This window comes from Scyliorhinus canicula, chromosome 5, assembly GCF_902713615.1.
Source record: "Scyliorhinus canicula chromosome 5, sScyCan1.1, whole genome shotgun sequence".
NCBI classification, from domain to species: Eukaryota; Metazoa; Chordata; class Chondrichthyes; order Carcharhiniformes; family Scyliorhinidae; genus Scyliorhinus; species Scyliorhinus canicula.
The window spans coordinates 156,280,967-156,303,374 of record NC_052150.1 but is presented as its reverse complement, the minus strand read 5'-3'; the positions used below and the strand labels follow the sequence as shown (position 1 = coordinate 156,303,374).

General features: G+C 45.4%; 1 protein-coding gene across 2 annotated transcripts in view; it reads right to left on the bottom strand.

Annotated features, from left to right (window-relative positions):
- Positions 1-22,408, bottom strand: part of dnah5l (dynein, axonemal, heavy chain 5 like) — a 493,661-nt gene that overhangs the window by 285,012 nt on the left and 186,241 nt on the right. For both annotated transcript variants that reach the window (XM_038797876.1, XM_038797875.1), the window contains exons 26-30: positions 22,218-22,310; positions 21,860-22,063; positions 15,528-15,608; positions 15,025-15,429; positions 7,577-7,695 (exon numbers count right to left, since the gene is read on the bottom strand). In XM_038797876.1, coding sequence (XP_038653804.1) covers positions 7,577-7,695; positions 15,025-15,429; positions 15,528-15,608; positions 21,860-22,063; positions 22,218-22,310 — 902 coding nt within the window. The remainder of the gene's footprint in view (positions 1-7,576; positions 7,696-15,024; positions 15,430-15,527; positions 15,609-21,859; positions 22,064-22,217; positions 22,311-22,408) is intronic.

Sequence of the window (22,408 nt, the reverse complement as noted above, 5' to 3'; positions counted from 1 at the left end):
GTATCTTGCAGCACCGGGGGCAGCAGCTCCGGGAAGGATGCCACCTCTCTCTTCACAAAATCCCGACCTTGCAGGTACTTAAAACCATTCCATTAGAGCAACTCATACAATTCCTCCAACTCCTCCAGCACTGCAATTTGCCCCCCAGAAACAAGTCCCTGAAGTACTCAATACCGCCTACCGCCACCCCAGAACCTTGCATCCAGTCTCACCAGCGCGAACCTATGGTTGTTGCAAATCGGCGCCCACAATGACATATCCTCTAACACCAAGTAATGCCTACACTACCCACATGCTCTCAAAGCCGACACCACCATTGGGCTAACAGAGTACCTGGCTGATGGGACTGGACTCAACCAGTTCAGGTCCGTATTAAAACACCTCCATAATCAACGGTGCGTATCTAAATCCGGAATCCTCCCCAACGCCTGCCTCATAAAATCCACATTATCCCAATTCTGGCATAAGCGTTTACCAGGGCCATCAGCATCCAAAGAACAAAGAACAAATAAAGTACAGCACAGGAACAGGCCCTTCAACCCTCCAAGCCGGCGCCGACCATGATGTCTGTCTAAACTAAAATCTTCTACACTTCCGGGGTCCGTATCCCTCTATTCCCATCCTATTCATGTAGTTGTCAAGATGTCCCTTAAACGTCACTATCGTCCCTGCTTCCACCACCTCCTCCGGCTGCGTGTTCCAGGCACCCTCTACCCTCTGTGTAAAAAATTTGCATCGTACAACTCCTCTAAACCTTGCTCCTTGCACCTTAAACCTATGCCCCCTAGTAATTGACCCTTCTAGCTTCCCGCTGAACACCACATAGCTACCCCCGGATCGGCCTCAATGCTCCCCATCTCAAACGCCACACTCTTATTGATCAACACCTCCACTGCCCTTGCCTTCGTATCCAGCCCCGAGTGGAACACCTGCCACACCCATCCCCTTCTCAGCCTCGTCTGATCCCCCAACTAGAGGTGTGTCTTCTTTAAAAAACACCACGTCCGTCTTTAGACTCCTCAGATGTGTGAACATACGTGACTGTTGAACTGGTCCATTCACTCGCACATTCCACGTGGCCAGCCTAGTCGGCCCCCCGCCCCCTCCCCTGCCGATCAGCCACACCCCTTCTTGAGCCTACCCCTGGCCCATGTCAAGAGCCCCTCGAGGCCTGCCTTTGGATGTGCATCACCATCTCTCCCTTCCCAACTGCACAACACCAACCACACCCACCATGTCAGCAACCCTCCCTTTCCCCCCTCCACTCCCAAACAAAGAACCAACCCCATTTCCCCCCTCCACCTTCCTCCTGATGACCCCCCACTTCATTTCCATTAACTAGCCCACCTAGCTAGCATGGTGGCCCCTCCAAGGCCTCTAACCTCCCCACCCCCTCCAGCTCACCCCTCCTCCCACCTACCAGCCAACAAAAAAAAACAAAAAGCACACTCACCATCACTGCTCCCCCGTCAAATCCCATCCCAAATACTCTACCATAGACACAAAGCTCCTCTCCAAAGTTCAGTGTCCCCACACTCCTCCCATCATGGTCAGTTATAAAGTCCATTGCCTCCTCTTGCGAGTCAAAATGAGATCTAATGAGATCTTTCGAGATGTCGCAATTTGAATCTCGCCCACAATGGGCAGGACCCAGGCTTGCAGAGTTAAGTGACCTGAAACTCTGCCAACAACAGATCTAACCGGCTCCCAGGATCTACCGGCCTCGCTGAGGAGACCCCAGCTGGGCGCCGTTGAACACTGGTCCCCACAAAAGGGCGGACCGGCACTTGCGGGTCTCCCAGGCGATAGGAGGCGGTTGGCATCTGGGCAGGCTGGCACCTGGGCTGATGCTACCCAGGCACCTTGGCACTGCCAGCCTTTCACTGTGGCAGAGCCACCTGGGCACCATGCAGTGCCACCTCGCTGCTATCCTGGCACTGCCATGGTCCCCAGGTGGCACTGTCAGGCCTGTCAGGAATCAGGACTGGGTGCCCGACACATATGAAGTGGGGTGCAGGGGGCTCAGGGACTCCCCAAAAAATTAGTTGTGGCATTTGGGAATCTGGGGGTCACGTTGTTGGGGGGGGGGGGGGGGGGGGGGGGGGGGGGTCAAGAGATCAATGCACCATTTATGCACTGATAACTGGAGCTCCTCTGTGCAGGAAATGCGACTGAGTGCCCACTTTGGCAGGACGTTCCCCATTGAGGCCTGATAAAAAACAGAATGGACTGTTTTTTTCCATTGGATCGCACCCTATATTTTCTCTTCTGGGGAAAAGCATAACTAGAGGCCATCAAAATGAGATAGTCACCAAGTAATCCAATAAAAAATTCAGAAAGAACTTCGGGCAGGTGTTCACCCGGCAACCGGAGAATCCCGTTTGGGCCGGATTCTCCGACACCCCCTGCCGGGTCGGAGAATCGGCGGGGGGCGGCGCGAATCCCGTCCCCACCGGCTGCCGGATTCTCTGGCACTGGGGATTTGGCAGGGGCGGGAATCGCGCTGCTCCGGTTGGCGGCCGCTGGCAGCGGCCCCAATGGCGATTCACTGGCCCGCGATGGGCCGAGTGGCCGCCCGTTTTTATTCCAGTCCCGCCGGCATAAATTGGAGTAGGTCCTGGGACCTGGCGGCGCGGGCGGCGTCCGGGGTTCTCGGGCGGGGAGGGCCGGGCGCAGCGTGATCTGGCCCTGGGAGGTGCCCCCACGGTGGCCTGGCCCACGATCAGGGCCCACGGATCCGCGGGCAGGCCTGTGCCGTGGGGGCATTCTATTCCTCCTCATCGGCCGCTGTGGTCCTCCGCCATGGCCGATGCGGAGGCAAACCCTCCTACGCTTGCGCTGGGATGACGCCAACACATGCTGGTGCTCCCGCACACGTGCCAACTCGCGCCGGCCGTCGGTTGGCATGGCGCCAACCCCATTCCCCGCCGGCTGACGGGGCGCAAACCACTCCAGGGCGGGCCTAGCCCCTGAAGGTGCGCTGCATCAGTTCGCCTTCCTACACAGGTTAAATTTCTTAAATCTACATAGGGACAGGCATGAGCTTGTGGTCAGCAGGTCAGGCGACAAACCAATTGAGGGAGGGATGAGATTCATAATGGCGGTCCCTCAGGAAAGTCAAACAAAGGGCACCTTTGAGGACAGTTGCAGGTTCGAATCCCTGGGGACAGTACAGGAGGGCTGGGTCTATCGAACTGGATCCAGGGGGTACATTGCACACAGCAAAGGTTTGGCATACATAAGCACTGTGGAGTGCTGTTCGGAATCAATACATTATATCATGTGAGCATGTAAAACCCTCGAGCCCCTGTCTAATACCAACAAAGTGATGGTCAACATACTGCCTTTACGGGAAGCCTTCAAAGTTATACAGGTGGGACTGACACAGTGGTGCTTCACAATGCCGGAGACGGAGATCATCTGAGGGGGTTTACTCTGTCGTAGCAGCCATAGCTTCTGTTTGCAAATCACAGACTCAATGACAGTGGAGAATTTCACCTGCCAGGGAGCACATCAGGGTATTTATTCGGAGCCAGGTGGGATGATTCCCTGAACATTGACAAGACACCGGGCAGTATAATTCATGAGGCAATGAAACGTGCCACAGAATTAGCCCAGGATTATACCAGGCAGCCTGTAGAACAAACTAGCAAGGGGAGAATTGAGACGAACTTAGCGCTCCAGACCGCCACCAAGATAGGAAACTCAGGGGCACACCACTGGTGGGACATATTCGGAAGGGGTCGTTCATTAGGCGTATGGGAGACAGTGAGGTTAGGATAACCCTGGGGACATGTGCAGTACTGATATGGCCAAGTGTTATGTGCTGCAAGCAGAGAAAGGCAGGGCAAAGGCCAATTGCCCCTCAGTACATCCCAATGGCATTCGTCTGAAATGGGGGAGGGGAGGAGAAAGGAGTGGCTGGAATTTACAGCCATGTTGTTTAGGACACATTCTGTGGAACCAGCGGGCTGGCCACCCGATGGGATCAAGTGTGGTCGGTGTCTTCAACAATAAGTTAAACGGTAGGAAGTCACCCATGGGCGAGCAGGCAAGATAAATCCACAAGATAGCTATAAAATGTTTTCAACCAAAGGAAGCACACAGAGAGAAGGGAGTGTTTATATGGCTTTCTTGGGTATGTATATTACCAAGAGCCATCATGGCGGAGTGTTAGCGCAGAAATTGCTATATGTGTCAGGATTGGTATAATAAAGATGTCTCAAAGTATTGTAATAGCACAGGTCAAGGGCAAACCAGCAGGCAAGGGGTTAAAGTCGCCCACAATGGAAATGATTTAATCATCTCACAGAGCATTTGAATATGAAAAGGGAAACACAGGAGGTCCCAGTAAGTCTCAGGGATCCATTGCCCAACACATTCGCACCTCTTCTAGAAGTCAAATATGTTAAGCACAAACTCAGGAGATTGTAAGGAAACATTGTATTCTTTAATCGTTTTACCATTACGGAGACCAGAAAATATGTATACTGATCACTTTGTATTGTTCCAAATGATTCAGTGACGTCAATACCTGCTTGAGACTCCGAAGAACTTTAAATATATATGCATGTAATTCTGAGGACAGGCAGAGCTGACTTTTGCGAGCGACAGACTAGCAGCAGAACTTGCCTCTCCTGTGTGCACAGTTTTTCCGAATTAAACAAAGTTTTACCAACACCATGTGGTCGAGAACAGACTTTGAGGTTTTTCTTCCCTCCAACAGCCTGTTTTTGTGCTGTTTATCTTTTCAAAATCATCAACCAAAAATTGCATGAAGGGACGTTTACAGAACACCACCCCCAAACAAGAAACAAAAAGCATTAAAGTTAATTTGCAGAGAAAAGTTTTACACATCTTAAATTAATGACTGAGATATAGATATGGGATGAAGGCAAAATCTAAAATATTCTGAATAAACCTTTTTTTGGAAAAGTTATTAAAAATTTAGTTTTAAGAAACCTACTAGTTAATCATTTGATAGTACGCTGTGATTATGAAATGATTTCTTAAGAGTCAATTCTCTTGTTCATCAAATTTTATTCATCACATAACCATTAAAAACCCAGTTCCATCTGATTGAACAAGGTGCAGCTTTTTAATGAGCAATGTGGAGACAGGAAAGTTGAAGTTTTTACTGATTTCACAGTTTCTGACTCTGGGAAGAGCCACAACACAGCATATGTTCGAACCTTATGCAACAGAATGCAATTTCATGATTTCCACGCTAATTCCAGCATGCCTGACATGCCTGAAGTTGTGTTCTGCTTCCGAGGGGGAAAGACAGCGAACATCAACAATTCGCTATCAAAGCCATAGCGTCATAGAGCCATATAATTTATAGTGCAGAAGGACGCCATTCGGCCCATCAGGTCTACAACGCCCCTTGGAAAGAGCAACCTACACCTCAATCCTATCCCAGTAACCCCACCTAACCTTTTGGAAACATAGCGGCAACTTATCATGGCCAATCCACCTAACCTGCACATCTTTGGACTGTGGGAGGAAACTGGAGCACCCGGAGGAAACCCACGCAGACACGGGGAGAAAGTGCAAACTCCACACAAGACAGTCACCAAAGGCTGGAATTGAACCAGAGTCCCTGGAGCTGTGATGCAGCAGTGCTAACCACTGTGCCACCATGCTGCCCATTGTTTGTTAATGATCCAGATACATAACTCCAGGGCCACAGAATGAACAAGGCAAAGAGTTAATTCAGTCTCTCCTCTCAGGCTTTTTACAAATCTCCTCTCAGGCTCCTTACAAAGGCCCACACCTGTTATTATTGGCATGCTCTATTCTCATGAGCCACCATGGAGTGCTGTTAGTAATCCATTCTTGTTAGATTCCTTGTTTTATTGACAGGTCCTCTGGTAAATTATTGAATAGGAAATAAATTTCAGGGACACTTTACTCACCTCACATGGTCAGGAGTAACAGACAAAAGAGAAAAAGCCATGTTTAAAGTCAACCAACAAAGCCGAAGAGGGTTTCCAGTGCCAGGCAAATTTGTGTAAGTCTTAGACTCACAATGCTGGGACAGACAAAATGAAGTACTATTTAGATTGCAACAGAGCTGCTTACTTTCCTGATTCTTAAAGAAGGGTTTGAAGTTAAGTCACTTAAGGTTACCACTGTTAAGTTGTATGTTCACTTGATGGCTGTCAAGTAAAGCAGCTCAATGATTTGTATCTTATCTCACTTCACTAAACTGCTTTCAGTCTTTTTACTGAAATGTTATGGAAGGACATTTGAGGCACATATTAAAGTCATGTATCCACTCCAAATCACAAAGAACGCCTATTATTATATCCGGGTTTCTCAATCACATGTTAAGATATTAGGAAGTCCAAGCATACTCCTGAATGCGAGGTATAGGGACTGCTTACAGAGTGACTCACACTGCTAACTCCAAGATAAGTTGAGACAGATTCAAAATCAGAATACCTTTACTCAGAAAAAAAATAATATAATAATAATGATAATAATCGTTTATTGTCACAAGTAGACTTCAATGGAGTTATTGTGAAAAGCTCGTAGTCGCCACATTCAGGCGCCTGTTCGGGGAGGCTGGAACAGGAATTGAACCCGCGCTGCTGGTCTTGTTGTGCATTGTCTTAGCCCACTTTGCTAAATCAGCCCCTGTTATCTGCTTTATACTAAAAAAAAACTTCAGAAACTTGTCTTTACATCTCTGATGCCAGGTGGGGCGGCGTGGTGGCACAGTGGTTAGCAAAGCTGCCTCAGAGCGCCAGGGGCCCGGGTTCGATTCCGATCTTGGGTGACTGTGTGAAGTTTGCACATTCTTCTTGAGTCTACATGGGTTTCCTCCGGGTGCTCTGGTTTCCTCCCACAGTCCAAAGATGTGCAAGTTGGGTGGATACGATATGCAAAATTATCCCTAGGTGGGGTTACAGAGATAGGATGGGGGATTTGGCCTGGGTTGGAGAGCTCTTTCAGAGGGTCACGGGTGACTCAATGGGCCAAATGGCCTCTTTCTGCACTGTAGGGATTCTATGCCTTGTCTGCTGCTACAATTGATTGGAGAACCGTAAAGGAGCTAATGTCTTTTAAATGCACTTCCTGTTAAGTTGTACTATCACTACAGTAAAACTTGAAAAGGATTCATTAGAAAGAGAAAGAAAAGCTCATGATTACCGAAAAAGCTAAATTAATTTCCACACTTCGACCCCTCACCACTCAACGATCACATTGGTTCAGCACATCGACTACAGTTAGATTCCAGTAGGAGAAACATTGGGTGGGATTCTCCGGTCACCCAGCCACGTGTTTCTCGGCAGCGCGCCGTTAACTGGCGTTCCCGTTGCCTTTCAATGGGATTTCCAATTGAAGCCGTCCCACAACGCCGGAAACCCATGGGCGGGGGTGCGCTGCCGGCGGGAAAATAGAATCCCAACGGCCAGAGAATTCTGCCCATGAATCCATCAAAATATGGAAGTGCAGAGATATGCAAGAAGCAAGTTATTGTAAACTGACAGTTCCTTTCCCCGAGAGTATTGGCTACATTACATGAAGTTGTTCTGTTTCCTATCACATGTTTTCCTCCATCACTTACTTTGAATCATAGTCTTGGTAATAATTCTGAACATCAGTTTGGAAGATTTGGACCCTTTCTTGCAGATCTGTCTTCATTGCAGGCTCCACTTTTAAAAGTACACTCTGTATCTGCACAACCTGTCACACATAAGTTTTGAACAGTTAGACAGCTGCGAACTGACAGACATAAAACACAAATGCCAATTAATGATGATGATTCTCTGTGAATAATAAATCTTAATATCTTAACGTTAATTCAATATGCATGTGGGCTTACCTTGTCATTTATCAGTTTAATGTGTGGTTTTATTCTTGTAATGTCTGTTACCTGTTGTGTATGCTAATCCTGGGGATGAAAGTTATTACCCAGAGTACTGCTAAAATTCTGTAGACATTTGCAAGTCAAGCAGTTCTGTGCATTAATTTAGTATGTTTTTTTGTGTTCCTTAAATGTGTAAAGATAGTGAGCTTCAGTTTTGCTCAGATATTTATGTTTCTTTTAAAGTAGGTTTTTTGTTTTGTCAATTATTTCTGTCTCTGAGCTGCAGAACAGAGGGCAAAATCTGATGAATTTTGTCAAAGGGATATAACAGAAGAGGATACTCATCATCCATAACCTGAAAGGGAAAATTCAGTATTTATTTCTCATGATTATGTGGAGGTTACTCTTTGATGGGGAATGCGAGTTTGAATCACGCTGTGTTTAATATTTCATTTTTCTTATTGAACTGCTTTCCAAGTGGCTCTCAGCACTTTTTTCCACCCTCTTCCTACTCAAACTATCTAAATTATCCTGAGGCTATTTTATCAACAGGAAGAAAGAAAAAGGAGCTTAATTATATAGATCCGCAAAGAGGTATGGGAATTGCGATGCACCACATAAGTATCATTCCAGCTGTTTATCACATGTTCAGCTATGCGAGGTTAAGAGCGATTTTAAAAATGGCACCACTGTTGTCAAATGAGCGTTAGCACTGGGCAGTAGCTGTGAATGAACTGCTCAGGGCAGTGTTCAATTGCCATTGAGTCCGATTGGCATCATAGTTCCATGATTAGCAATTATTTACGAGGCGCTAATCAGAGCCTAGCCCCACCTTATCCAATGCTGCAGCCAGTTGTACCAACATTTTAATAAAGTTAACAGGGCACTAAGTGCAGCCACTCCATTTTAGACCATACTCTCTGATCGGGTAGAGGGAAATATTACCCCCATCCACCCCGACACTGGCTTCCACACCTATGATTCTGTTTTCAATCAGGAATTAAAATAAAACATGCATTCCAATTAAATAGATCTATGATACATAAAAACTAAAGATCTCTTATTTCCAGTTTTAACTGAATAATGGACTGTATCAAATTCATTCCCCACAGTACCAATAAATTGTTAAAATTCCATGCAATTAAAAATTTATTGCAAATCACATTTCCTGTCCAGCAGGCAGGATGGAAAATAAATACCTATGTCAAAATTCTTATTTTGTTTTAAAAATGGACAAATACTTTACCCTGACATACTGGCTAACCATGGCTCAGACCAGAAGAATCTCCAGCAGTGACCTTGTTATTTTAAAGAGACACTTGTGACTGCAGAAAATCAAATTCCAAAGAAATGCCCTTTTGTAAGGGCCACGAAAAATCCACACCGGGGTTTGTTGATATAAAAACTTACTTTATTTTACAACCATTATTATATATAGCTCCAGTAGTTCCCTATTGGGTCTTCACTTGTCTGGGTCTTACTGGCCGACTCTATTTATGCATAGCCAGATATTGTAAAATGTCCCCCGCCCCTTGATCAGGGGAGATCGTATTCTGCAAGATCCACGGGGTAGTTAATCAACCCTACCTGGTAAGACCCATGCGGGTTATAACCCTGCACATTTCTAAAGCAGAGCTCTGGCCATGGAGATGGATGTTGGGATTTGATTTGTGGCAGCGGAGGTGGCCCGCCATTGGCCTGTGGCGGGATCATCTGATCCCACTGCCATCATTCCCATTCAATGCCCCACCCCCACCCCACCATCAGGGAATCCGCAGCAGGGGAAAGACTGGGAAATTCCAGTTGGTGTTCTGCAAGTATAAAGGGGCCTTGACATCTCTATTAAACAACTCAAGATTTTCGACCTGGGAAAATACACCCTTTGTCCAAAAGCCAGGAGAAGAAATGGGAGGTATGACGGTATGACACCTGAATCCCCCAAGCTGATAGAGCCTGTAATATTACCATGTGGAACTGAATCCACGCAGCTTACTATTTTACCGCTCAACAAAAAACAGCAGAAAGAGCTCTGTCCAGGTAAATTATTTGGCATTCATTTACACTGCATGTTACTGGAAGATACTCTTGTATCTGTGCCTAGAAGATTCATTTGTCGCTCTGTGCCTTCTTCCATTGGGGAAGTGGACCAAAAAAGAATAGAGCAGAGTATGTCCTAAATGGAAAGAGGTTAGGTACAGTGAATGTCCAAAGAGATCTGGGGGTTCAGATGCACAGATCCTTAAAATGCCATGAATAAGTGCAGAAAATAATCAAAAAGGCTAATGGAATGCTAACCTTTATATATAGAGGACTGGAGTATAAAGACACAGAAGCTATACAAAACCCTGGTTAGATTCTGGGCACCACACTTTAGGAAGGATAATCTGACCTTGGAGGGAGTGCAACATAGGTTTACAAAAACGATACCTGGATTGCAGGGGTTAAGTTACCAGGAGAAATTACACAAATTAGGCATGTTTTCACTAGAATTTAGAAGGTTAAGGGGTGGTCTGATCAAAGTATTTAGGATATTAACAAGAAAAGACAGGATAGATAAAGATAAACTATTTCCACTGGTTGGAGATTCTAAAACATAGTCGAAACATTAGGGCTAGGCCATTCAGGAGAGATGTTCGAAAGCTCTTTTTCGTTCATAGGAACTCTTGCCCACAAACAGCTGTTGAAGCTGGAAACATTAAATTTAAATCTGAATAGATAGATTTTAGTTAAGCAAATGTATGACGGGATATGAGCCAACTGCAGGCATATGGAGCGAGGCCACAGACCAGCCATGATCTCATTTAATGGTGGGACATTGAATGAATGAATGGACTATTAACTGTTCCTCTGTTAACCTCTGAAGAAATACACCATTGGACTTTTGATTTTGAACTCTGGAGTCAGGTTAAACTATAACTCCTGGGATGTAACTTCCTTGCAGTGAAAATCAGCATCGGGTTGTGCCATGTTTCTTCCGAACCTGTCTCACCCGACCTTCTGACTCATGCCAGGCAAGATCCAGACAGCGCAGCAGTCATTGTGGTCCAGCGTCAATGTGCAGGAGCATTAGAGTAAAGGAGGTCATGCTCCTTTTTTATGACACTAGATGCTGTAAAGCAGGTAAGTTTCAAGGTGTGATTTAAATGACAGGTCAGGGAAAAGTGCGGAAGTGGGAAAGGGGTTGGATGTGATCCTGCTGAGGACTGAGTTTAGGAGGAAGTTCTTCACCCAATGGGTTGTGAATCTATGGAATTGCTTGCCCAGTGAAGCAGTTGAGGTTCCTTCATTAAATGTTTTTAAATGAAAGAATTTTAAATGAAATGAAAGTTTTTAAATAAGAATAAAGGGATTAAGGATTATGGTGTTCGGGCTGGAAAGTGGAGCTGAGTCTACAAAAGATCAGCCATGATCTCATTGAATGGCGGAGCAGGCTCGAGGGGCCAGATGGCCTACTCCTGCTCCTAGTTCTTATGTTCTTATGTTCTATGATCGGGAGGTCGTATCATGTCAGTTGGGGTGGGGGGGAGGGAGTGGTCGAGCATACCGGGGGAGTCGAGTCAAGGGGGTGTCCAGCCAGGTCAGGGTTAGGGTCAGAGGAGGTGTCTAGTAGGGTTGGGGGGTATAAGGGAGGGTCAGGCAGGTCAAGGAAGTGGGTCATGCCGGAGGGGCCAGCCTATTAGGTTGGGGGGGGGGGGGGGGCATGGTTGGATTAGGTCAGGGGGTGTCCAGCCAGTTCAGGGGGTCAGGTTACGTAGGGGGGGGGGGGGGGGTAAGTGATGTGGCGTGGGAGCAGTGGCATAGGGGCAGGGTTGAGGAAGGGAGGGTTAGCCAGGTTGGGGTGGAGTCAGGTCGTGGGTGGATCCAGCCAGTCGGGGGAGGAGGTTCGGGCCGAACACGACAGTCGGTGCCTAGAGGGGTGGGGAGGGTGGGGGTGAGAGGATTTCCATTGGGGTTTGATGGGGATACTGTTGGGGGTTTGATTAGTTGGGAACTGGGAATCCCTGAGCAGGGTCAGGGGTGTGGGGTGTCCATTGAGGGGCTGGAGATGTGCGGGGAGTCCTGTGTAGGAATAGGTCAGTTTGTTAAAAATAGTTACCCAGACGTTAGAAGAGGTTTTACTTCTGCTAACTTTTTCAGAGTAACTATTTGCTTAACCCTGACTGAAGTATCCAAAGCTTGCAATTTAAAACTCATTTTCAGATGGCTCACTCTGCAGGGCAATTGCCCAAGGGACGTTAGCGCTTCTGGGCAATTACCGTGCAAATGCTTACCTGAGACATTTTGAGAGGGATTCCCCAGAGGATCTTTGGGGTACCGCCCAAATCCAACGCTGGGAAGCCCAAAGTTACAGCCCTTATTTTTCTCGTGGTTTGTCCTGTACCCCTTTCTCTCTCTTATCCCTCTTCTCTTGAACGAATACAAAAGAAGTGGACATTGCAAAACCCCGTCCCGCATTTTTGAAATTGTGGAAAATAAATCCACCCTCTTAGTTTACCTGATCTCAAGTTTGCTGCAGTGTTATTATTAGAGGATCGGATCATTCCAAACTAAACGGTTGCGGAAATTATGCCACCACTCACAAAACAGGAGAAATCAAAAACAACTTTCTGTTTACAGATGGGTGGTGAGAGGAGAAATCAAGGTTGTTTAAATTAAACCTCTTCCTGTCTGTAACACGCAGGATTGAAAAGCTCTGGAAAAGGATCCATGCTGCCCAGGCAACAGTTACTAAAGGAGTTCAAAGCCAGAGGTACTGCACGCAGGATTTGCCTGCAATGCTGCAAAATCAGGAAGGTTATTGAAGTAGAAATAAGGGCACAATTTAATGGCCGCATTGAGCGAGAGACTGAAAATCTCTACAAGAACTCCCTCTGCATCCTTTCGCTCCACAACATGAATCACATGGGCCATGTATCCAGAAAGAAATGCTGATTAACCTTTTTTTAGAACCCAACTCTGTCCTATCCTGGAATCAAATGGACAATTGAAAGTTTACCTGTTCACAACCTAGCATTTTTAACACTCCCGTGGAGACTCACAGTCTGTCCACTGGCAACGTAGCTGCCTTTGTCATTATCTGTAATTGTGAATGGATTGCACCTTTTTCACAGTAAAAAAAATCCAGGCCTTCTTTGAATCTTTAAAGGTCCCATCACCCAGGTAGACTTTAGAACAGGACACATGGCACACTTCATGTTACCCTATTTTAAAGACACAGTCCCAAAACATAATGGCCAGGATTTGTAGGATGATGGGATTTCCTGTTCTTTCATCTGAACAATTACTGGGAAAGACATCCATGCTGACTTTGTCTTCCCCGGAAAAAATGGAATGCGCCAACGAATGTTGATTAGCTGCAGGCAGGACTGCCAGCCCTTCCAACGGAGGAAGTCCCACCTTAGACAGCTGGCAGCCAATCAGATTGGCTGGCAGCACTCTAGTCCCTGCAGGAGCAGAGGCTGTCACAGACAGGACTGGGAATGTATGCAGTCCCTGCAGCCAAAGTTCACACATTCCAGGAAGAGGTAAGGTTTGAGGGTCTCAGGGCAGTGATGCCCAAAATTAAAATTGGGCTTCTGATGGATGCACACCGCTCCCCATCTCACCAGATCCCTAAAGCCCATTATTTCCGTGCTTCCCCCATATCAGTAAATTCCTCCTGCCAGCCTAAAAATTGAAGCTGGTTGGGAAACAACCCTTAAGTAGTCAATGATTGCCCACTCAATTCGGGCATGGTCGATTGGCCGTTCCGAGTCGTCGCTTGAGAAGACTAATGATCAGCTCAGCAACCTTGTGGACTCTTGCCTCCACGGGTTGTGTCCTTGGGTGCCTGCCAGGAGTTATGAACCATTTAAAAGGGTTCTATCAGCTGAAACCAGCTGGTGCACTGAAGATCAAGTACTGGAACCCTTTCAAAATGGAGTAAAATTAAGAAAGATTTCTTAATGCTAAGGGTGGTGGAGGTTTGGAACTCTCTCCTGAAAACTGCAACTGATGGTGGGTTAATTGCTAATTTAACAACTGAAGTTGATTGATTTTCTTCAACCAAAGATAAGAAGGGTCACTGGGCAAATATGGGTATGTTGAGTCAGGTTGCACATCAGCCATGATCTCGCTGAATGGCAGAACAAGCACGAGGGGCCAAAAGACCTACTTCTGTTCCTCTATTCCTGTGGAACAGACAGCTACGCAATATTTAACAGAGTTGGCAGACTACCAACCGCATGTTTGAGAGTGTTCCTGTTCACATTAGTGAAAGCAGTGAAAATCAGCCCAACAGTGTCCAATACTGCTTGCCACACTCCAAAACTTACCTCAGTGTAGCATGTTCTGATTTGTGGTAGGATATCCTTTAGATGCACCAAATGCCCTTTTAATACTTACCTAACTAACCAAAAGCTTTCAATGCATGATTACCAATCACACCCAAATCTTTTTTCTTGGATCTCTCATTTTTGTTGCACAAGCATTTGCTGTTAACTGTAATTGTATATGCTCAGCCCAACATTTAATCAAATTATAATCCCTCTGTCATATCTCAACCTATCTGTATCACTAGTCCATATCTATTTGAAGATACTGAAGCTCTCATTTTTCCCTGTGACTTGCCAAATGTTTTTTTTTGTTCTTACTGGAATTGCAGAGCATTGGAACAGCATCTTGGAGTGCTGGGTCATGAAAATACATATATAATTTCCAATACTTCTCAATTCTCAGTTCTAGGGCCACCTCTATTGGGAAACATTCAGTATCATAGAATCCCTACAGTGTAGAAGGAGGCCCTTTGGCATATTGAGGCTGTGCCAACCCTCTGAAAGAGCACCCCACCTAGCCCCACTCTCCCACCCTATCCCCCGTAATCCCACCTAGCCTTTTGTACACTATGGGGTAATTTAGCATGGCCAATCCACCTAACCTGCACATCTTTGGACTGTTGGAGAAAACCGAAGCACCCGGAGGAAACCTACCAGACACGGGGAAAATGTGTAAACTCCACTGGGAAAAAGATTCACCCCCAACAGTAATGACGGGAGAGAGCCAAAATGTTCCCTTCCTTAAATTTAGTTCCTACCAAGTGGAAAATATCCCCAAATAATAAAAACCTGGTTTATTCTTAAAATGCTTCAAGTAACTATGAATTCCAAAAGTAATATCTTGTGCCAGCACATTCTTGTATATTTGGAGTTTTATTTCTAGGGGGGTACCTGTGCATTTATGTTCTTCCAGGCGTAAGACAGTCCATCAACTCTCTCAGCGTTTCCATCTTGAAAAAGCAACTCATGCTTACTTAGAAGAGCATAAGTTTCTTCAATAGGTTCAATGGTCATGTCAATCTTGGTCTCAGCATCTCTAATTTCTTTTAGTGCTGTCATGGCTCCACGCACATCATCCAAATCATTTACTGGTCGATTCAGTTGCTTGCTAAGATTTTCAATAAAGGAATAAATCTCATCCATTTCCATAGCGGTTTTTCGGTTCAAGGCTGTGCCAAAGGCTCTCTTCCATGAGCGGCATTCCTGCACCAATGCCAGCTTCAAATGCTGTGTGTCAAATTGAACTGAGCCCACTTCATAGCAAAAAGGTAACTCATCAATCTGAGCCTCCAATTTCTGTATTAAATATAAAGTGTGACAAGTGTTACTTTCATTTAATAAAAACAGTATACCAGTATTTAATCCATGATAACCAAAGGATGTTTTATACATACAGAGTAATAGGTAATTTGCTCATTGAACTCAGAGAGGATTGGTTTAGAATCCATGAATTCCTTCACTTTCTCTGCAGGATCCTGAGTAAAATATAAAATTCATAATCATGTCAGCAAGTGTTTCGTAATTGATTCCACACAGGGAAAATGACAGCATAATAACTTCCTTTGAAACACTACATTAATCAATATGCAGCAGTCTTACACCCACAACACCAAGATGAATGATGTGAAAGTAACGTGCATTGGCAGTTCCAATATGTTCAGGTTAAACCTGGCATATTCTAATAAATCAGTTTGGTGATATAACAATTTCATCTTTTAACCCTTAAACTCCGCAAAATGTCAGGAATTTGTGCATTTTGTGGTGGTGATTTTTCAGCCAACTTCTGAACAAAACTATCGTATGAAATCAGAAGCTGATTTTTCTTTTGAAGGTAAAATATAATTGTGTTACCTTTTCTCTTGTCATTCTGCACATTTTGAGCAAATCCTCAGTTTCAGTAAATGCAAAAGAAAGTAACCATCATATCTACATGCTGCAGAAAAGATTGTGTATAAATAAACCGTGTGTTTTGGCACTGATTCATTCGAACAACGAGAAATCTCCAGATTCAAAAACTCGATCCATAAAAAGTAGGAAAAGGAGAAAGCCATTCTGCCCCTCAAGCCTGCTCTAACATTCAATAGGCTGATCCAACATACCTCACATCTACTTTCCTGCCCTTTCCCTGGATTCCTTGGTTCCTCACTGATCAAGAATCAACCTATCTCAGCCTTAAATAAACACAAGGACTCAGCCTCCACAGCTCTCTGTGACAAGGGGCTCCAAAAACTCACAACTCTCTGAGAGAAAAAAATCCTCCTCATCTCAGTCTTAATTTAGCTTTAATTCTGAGATTCTGCCCTCTGGTCCTAGACTCCCCATGAGGGGAAACATCCTCTCAGCATTTACCCTGTCAAGCCCCTTAAGGATCCTGTATGTTTCAATGAGATCACCTCTCATTCTCCAACATTCCGATGAATGGAGTCCCAACCTGTTAACCTTTGCTCACAAGGCAATCCCTCCATACTGGGGATCATTCTAGTGAATCTTCTCTGAACTGCCTCCAATCAAAAAATGTGCGTGATTTAACGAAAAAAAACAGAATCTGTTCTGCGTGGGTATCAAAGGATCGTTTCCGGTGTTTGTAGCACCAGGATTGACCCTGCTATCCAACAGCCCTCTTTTTTTTCCCGACATGACCGCCCAGACCCCCCGCCAACTCACCTGCTGGGGAGTCCTCGAGCCCTCCCCCGCATCCCACCACATACCGGCAGGGCACCCCCGAGCCTAATCCCCAGCATGGGCAGAATTCCAGCCTGGCACCTTGGAACCAGGTAGTGCCCCGGCCATCTTGGATGTGCCACCTGTGTACCCTGACAGTGCCAGGCTAGCACCCAGATGGCACTGCCAGGGTGCCAGATTGGTAGTCCAAGGTCACCAGGTGGAACCAGCAGTGCCAAAGTGCCACCCTGCCCAGAGGCCAACCATCTGGAGCCTCTGATCACCAGGAAGACCCCCCAAAGTGCCCTTTCGCCTGGTCCCTGTTTATGGGGACTAATGCTAAGCGGCGCCCAGCTGGGCTCATCTTGGCAAAGCCAATAGATGATGGGTGGCTATTCAATTCGGTGGCAGCAGGGTTAAATGGGTTTTTAAACTCACTTAGCTGTGAGTGACTGGGTCTCACCCATTATGGACGGGATGTAGATCATGACATCTCATGAGATCTTGTTAGATCTCGCAAGACGTATCGGCCATCGGGAATCTTGGGAAAGGCCTCTCCCGGGTAGATCATGCCCAATATTTTTCCTTAAATTAAGGGACCATAACTGCTCACTGTACTCCAGATGTGCTCTCACCTGTACCTTGCACAGTTGCAGCAAGACTTCCCCACTCTTATACTCCAACCCCCTTGAAATAAGGGCCAACAGACCATTAGCCTTCCTGATTAACTGCTGCATGTGTGGAGTAGCGTTCTCTGTTTCATGAACAAATGCCTCCAAGTCCCTTTGTGCTGCAGGTTTTTGCAGTTTATCCCATTCAAATAATACTCTGTCATTTTGTTCTCCATGGTGAGTTAGCAAATCTCTGCAGCTGGAACATCACCAGGTTAAAGAGAACATAAGAAAATGTTGATCAGTTTTCATCTTATGGTAACTATCTACTGACCCCACAGAAAGTTTGCATGTGTAGACGCATGATAAAGACAGTCATGACAGTCACTACTGTGTGGAGTCTGCACGTCCTCCCCGTGTGTGCGTGGGTTTCCTCCGGGTGCTCCGGTTTCCTCCCACAGTCCAAAGATGTGCGGGTTAGGTGGATTGGCCATGCTAAATTGCCCGTAGTGTCCTAATAGTAAGGTTAAGGGGGGGAGTTGTTGGGTTACGGGTATAGGGTGGATACATGGGTTTGAGTAGGGTGATCATTGCTCGGCACAACATCAAGGGCTGTACTGTTCTATGTTCTATGACTCGGCCGTAATGACCATAATTGATCCAATAGGTCAGAATTGGCCATATGCAGGGCTCACACATGTTTTCTGGCCACATGGACAATGCACTCGGAGGCTCCTGGCACTCAATATACTAAGAATTGTCCTGATCATATCTGTGATCCACCCATATTAAACTGAGGTCAGTTAGCTCAGCTGGCTGGACGGCTGGTTTGTGGTGCAAAGCAACACCAACAGCGTGGGTTCAATTCACGTACCGACCAAGGTTATTCATGGAGGTTCCACTTTCTCAACCATATCCCATGCCTGAGGTGTGGTGACCCTCAGGTTGAATCATCACTAGTCAGCTCTCGCTCTCTTTCAAAGGCTAGTGTAGCATATGGTCATCTGGGACTACAGCGACTTTCATTTCCTTAACCTACGATGACTGAGCTTTCAATGACTGCAAAATTGACTTTTAAGTTTGCTTTCTAGCCAGTTAAAACAGTTATTTTAAAAATTCACCTCCACCAGAAACATGGGTAATGTGATACAGGAAAAATATAGAATTAGGAAAAATGATTGAAATAATTTAAAAGTTTAATTAGGTAGAATAATTAAGCTTTGACACAAATGGGGAAGAGAAAATGTGAATAAGGGTGAGATGGAAAGATCAAACAGTGTTATCAGAATAAAGTGCTTACATTTTTTTGCTGTTGTAGTTGCATATTACACCAGCACCTGTGATACACTGGCATTTATCCTTTTTTGAAATAATTTGTAAACTCTTTTTGACCTGAGTAAGCACCAGCTGGAAGTGGTATGAATTACATATCAGGTCGTAGATCACTTGGCTGCACCTATGCCACTCAAAAGGCATGATGTGGAGATGCCAGCGTTGGACTGGGGTGAGCACAGTAAGAAGTCTTACAACACCAGGTTAAAGTCCAACAGGTTTGTTTCGAATCACCAGCTTTCGGAGCACTGCTCATTCCTTAGGTGAATGAAGAGGTGGGTTCCAGAAACATGTATATAGACAAAGTCGAAGATGCAATACGATACTTTGAATGCGAGTCTTTGCAGGTAATTAAGTCTACAGGTCCAAACAGAGCTACTGGAGAGAGGGATAATCACAGGTTAAAGAGGTGCGAATTGTCTCAAGCCAGGACAGTTGGTAGGATTTTGCAAGCCCAGGCCAGATGGTGGGTGGTGAATGTAATGCAACATGAACACAAGGTCCCAGTTGAGGCCAGACTCATGTGTGCAGAACGTGGCTATAAGTTTCTGCTCAGCGATTCTGCGTTGTCGCCTGCCCTGAAGGCCACCTTGTAGAACGCTTACCCGGAGATCAGAGGCTGAATGCCCTTGACTGCTGAAGTGTTCTCCGACTGGAAGGGAACATTCCTGCCTGGCAATTGTAACGTGATGTCTGTTCATCCGTTGTTGCAGCATCTGCTGGGTCTCTCCAATGTACCACACTTTGGGACATCCTTTCCTGCAGCATATGAGGTATGCAACATTGGCCGAGTCGCACGAGTATGTACTACATACCTGGTAGGTGGTGTTCTCATGTGTAATAGTGGTACCCATGTCGATGATCTGGCACGTCTTGCAGAGATTGCCCTGGCAGGGTTGTGTGGTGTCGTGGTCGCTGTTCTGAAGACTGGGTAGTTTGCTGCAAACAATGGTTTGTTTGAGGTTGCGCGGTTGTTTGAAGGCAAGTAGTGGGGGTGTGGGGATGACCTTGGCATAATATTCATCTTCATCGATGACGGGTTGAAGGATGCGAAGAAGATGTCGTAGTTTCTCTGTTCCGGGGAATTACTGGACGACGAAAAGTACTCTGTCGGTTGTGTCCCGAGTTTGTCTTCTAAGGAGGTTGGTGCGGCTTTTTGCTGTGGCGCGTTGGAACTGTTGATCGATGAGTTGAGCGCCATATCCAGTTCATACGTGGCATCTTTCAGCGTCTGTAAATGTCTGTTACGCTCCTCCCCGTCTGTGCAGATCCTGTGAATATGGTGGGCTTATCAATAGGTGATGGCTTCTTTAATGTTTTTAGGGTGGAAGCTGGAGAAGTGGAGAATCGTGAGGTTATCCGTGGGCTTGCGGTAAAGCGAAGTGCTGAGGTGACCATCCTTGATGGAGATGAGTGTGTCCAAGAATGCAACCAATTCTGGAGAGTAGTCCATGGTGAGTCCGATGGTGGGGTGGAACGTATTGATGTCATCGTGTAGTCGTTTCAGTGATTCTTCACCATAGGTCCAAAGGAATAAAATGTAATCGATGTATCTGGTGTATAACGTCAGTTGAAGATCCTGTGCGGTGAGGAGGTCTTGTTCAAACTTGTGCATAAAGATGTTAGCATATTGAGGTGCAAATTTGTTCCCCATGGCTTGAGACAATTCACACCTCTTTAACCTGTGATTATCCCTCTCTCCAGTTGCTCGGTCTGGACCTGTAGACTTAATTACCTGCAAAGACTCACATTCAAAGTATCGTATTGCATCTTTGATTTTGTCTATGTATATGTTTCTGGAACCCAGCTCTTCATTCACCTGAGGAAAGAGCAGTGCTCCGAAAGCTAGTGATTCGAAACAAACCTGTTGGACTTTAAGCTGGTGTTGTAAGACTTCTTACTGTACTCAAAAGAAACATTAAAGCAAAAGATGACCAAATTTGTCAAACATAGATCAATACCTGTGCAATGTAGATGCACTCCTTACTACAAGGGTCTACACTGAATACTTGGAAACTATTGTGTGAGTCATAGGTATGAGCACGGTAGCATAGTGGTTAGCACTGTGGTTTCACAGTGCCAGGGTCCCAGGTTCAATTCTCTGCTGGGTCACTGTCTGTGTGGAGTCTGCACATTCTCCCCGTGTCTGTGTGGGTTTCCTCCGAGTGCTCCGGTTTCCTCCCACAGTCCAAAGACGGGCAGGTTAGGTGGATTGGCCATGCTAAATTGCTCTTAGTGTCCAAAAAGGTTAGGAGTGGTTATTGGAATAGGGGGATAGGGTGGAAATGAGGGCGTAAGTGGGTCGGTGCAGACTCGGTGGGCGGAATGGCCTCCTTCTGCACTGTATGTTCTTTGTTCATTCTGACAGTTGTTGACTGCTGCCTTTCATGTGTATGGCATGAAAGGGAAGCTTAGAATTTCATGAAGTGCCAGGCAAGGAGATGCCAGGAAAAACTGAGGTGGCTCTTTATCCTCATCAACATCATTATTATCATCATCATCACCCACCACTGTATAAGACTATTTTACTAAATGAATTTGAAGAATCAAAATGTGGATAATATAGTATTTTTTAAAAAATCATTGTTGGGATTTGGCATAATTGATCAAGGTTGGCTTTTATTGACAATCACTAGTTACCCTCACAATTTGTGGTGAGTCTTCTTCTTCAGCCATTAAAGACTTTATGGCAATGGTCCACAATACTATTAGGAAGGGAGTTTCAGGATTTTGATCCAATAACAGAGGTATGGTGATGTACGTCGAAGCCACAATGGTGTGTAATTTGAAGGGAAATCCAGGGGAGGTCGTATTCCAAAACCTGCTGTCCTTGCCCTTCTAGAAGGTGGAGGTTACAGGTTTAGGAGCTGCTGCGGAAGGAGCCACTGCGAATTGGTGCGCTGCACCCTGTATATTGTATGCAAAGCAACCATTATATGTTAGCGATGGAGCAGGTGGATGTTAGGCTACTAGATGAGGTGCCAATCAATTAGACTGCTTCCAGGAGGTAAGAAAAAAAAACAAGACGTTTGACAGTTGAAGCATTTACTGTTACAGCATCAGTCTCTCTCACACACATGTGTGCATGCGCACAAATGAATACAGATGAGATACAAACTCACCTGATTCCACAAGTGGGAGAAGTGAGAGAAATTGTCAAGAATCTCTACTGCATCAGTCTTCAATGAGGAGACAATGGAACTGAGCTGGATCATCACCTTAGTGACATCTTTGTGTTCACTGATTTGTTTGTCAAGGGATTTTAGTACCACCTGCTTACCAAGGATGTTATCGTCACCCAGTTCTCGCGCAGCATTCTGTTCAATCTAAGTTTTGGCCATGCAAAAATAAACAATAAATTTAAGCATGAAAACTAAACTCAAATATTCAATACATTATTGTCCTCTGAGCAAACAGAAGATAATGGTTTTTACAATTGAAGTAATTAAAAAGCAAATCAGAGTGGAATTTAGTAGATACCTGCTGCTGTTTCAGATGAATATAGGCAAAGGACCAAAGGGGAATATCCTTAGACATGGACAGAATTACATTCACGGCTTTATTTAGAATAGACTGTAAAATAAAATATGAATTGATAATAATCAATACATTGTTTTGTAATATACTATAAACAACATGATGAAAGATTGGTTAATTAACTTTTAATTTGA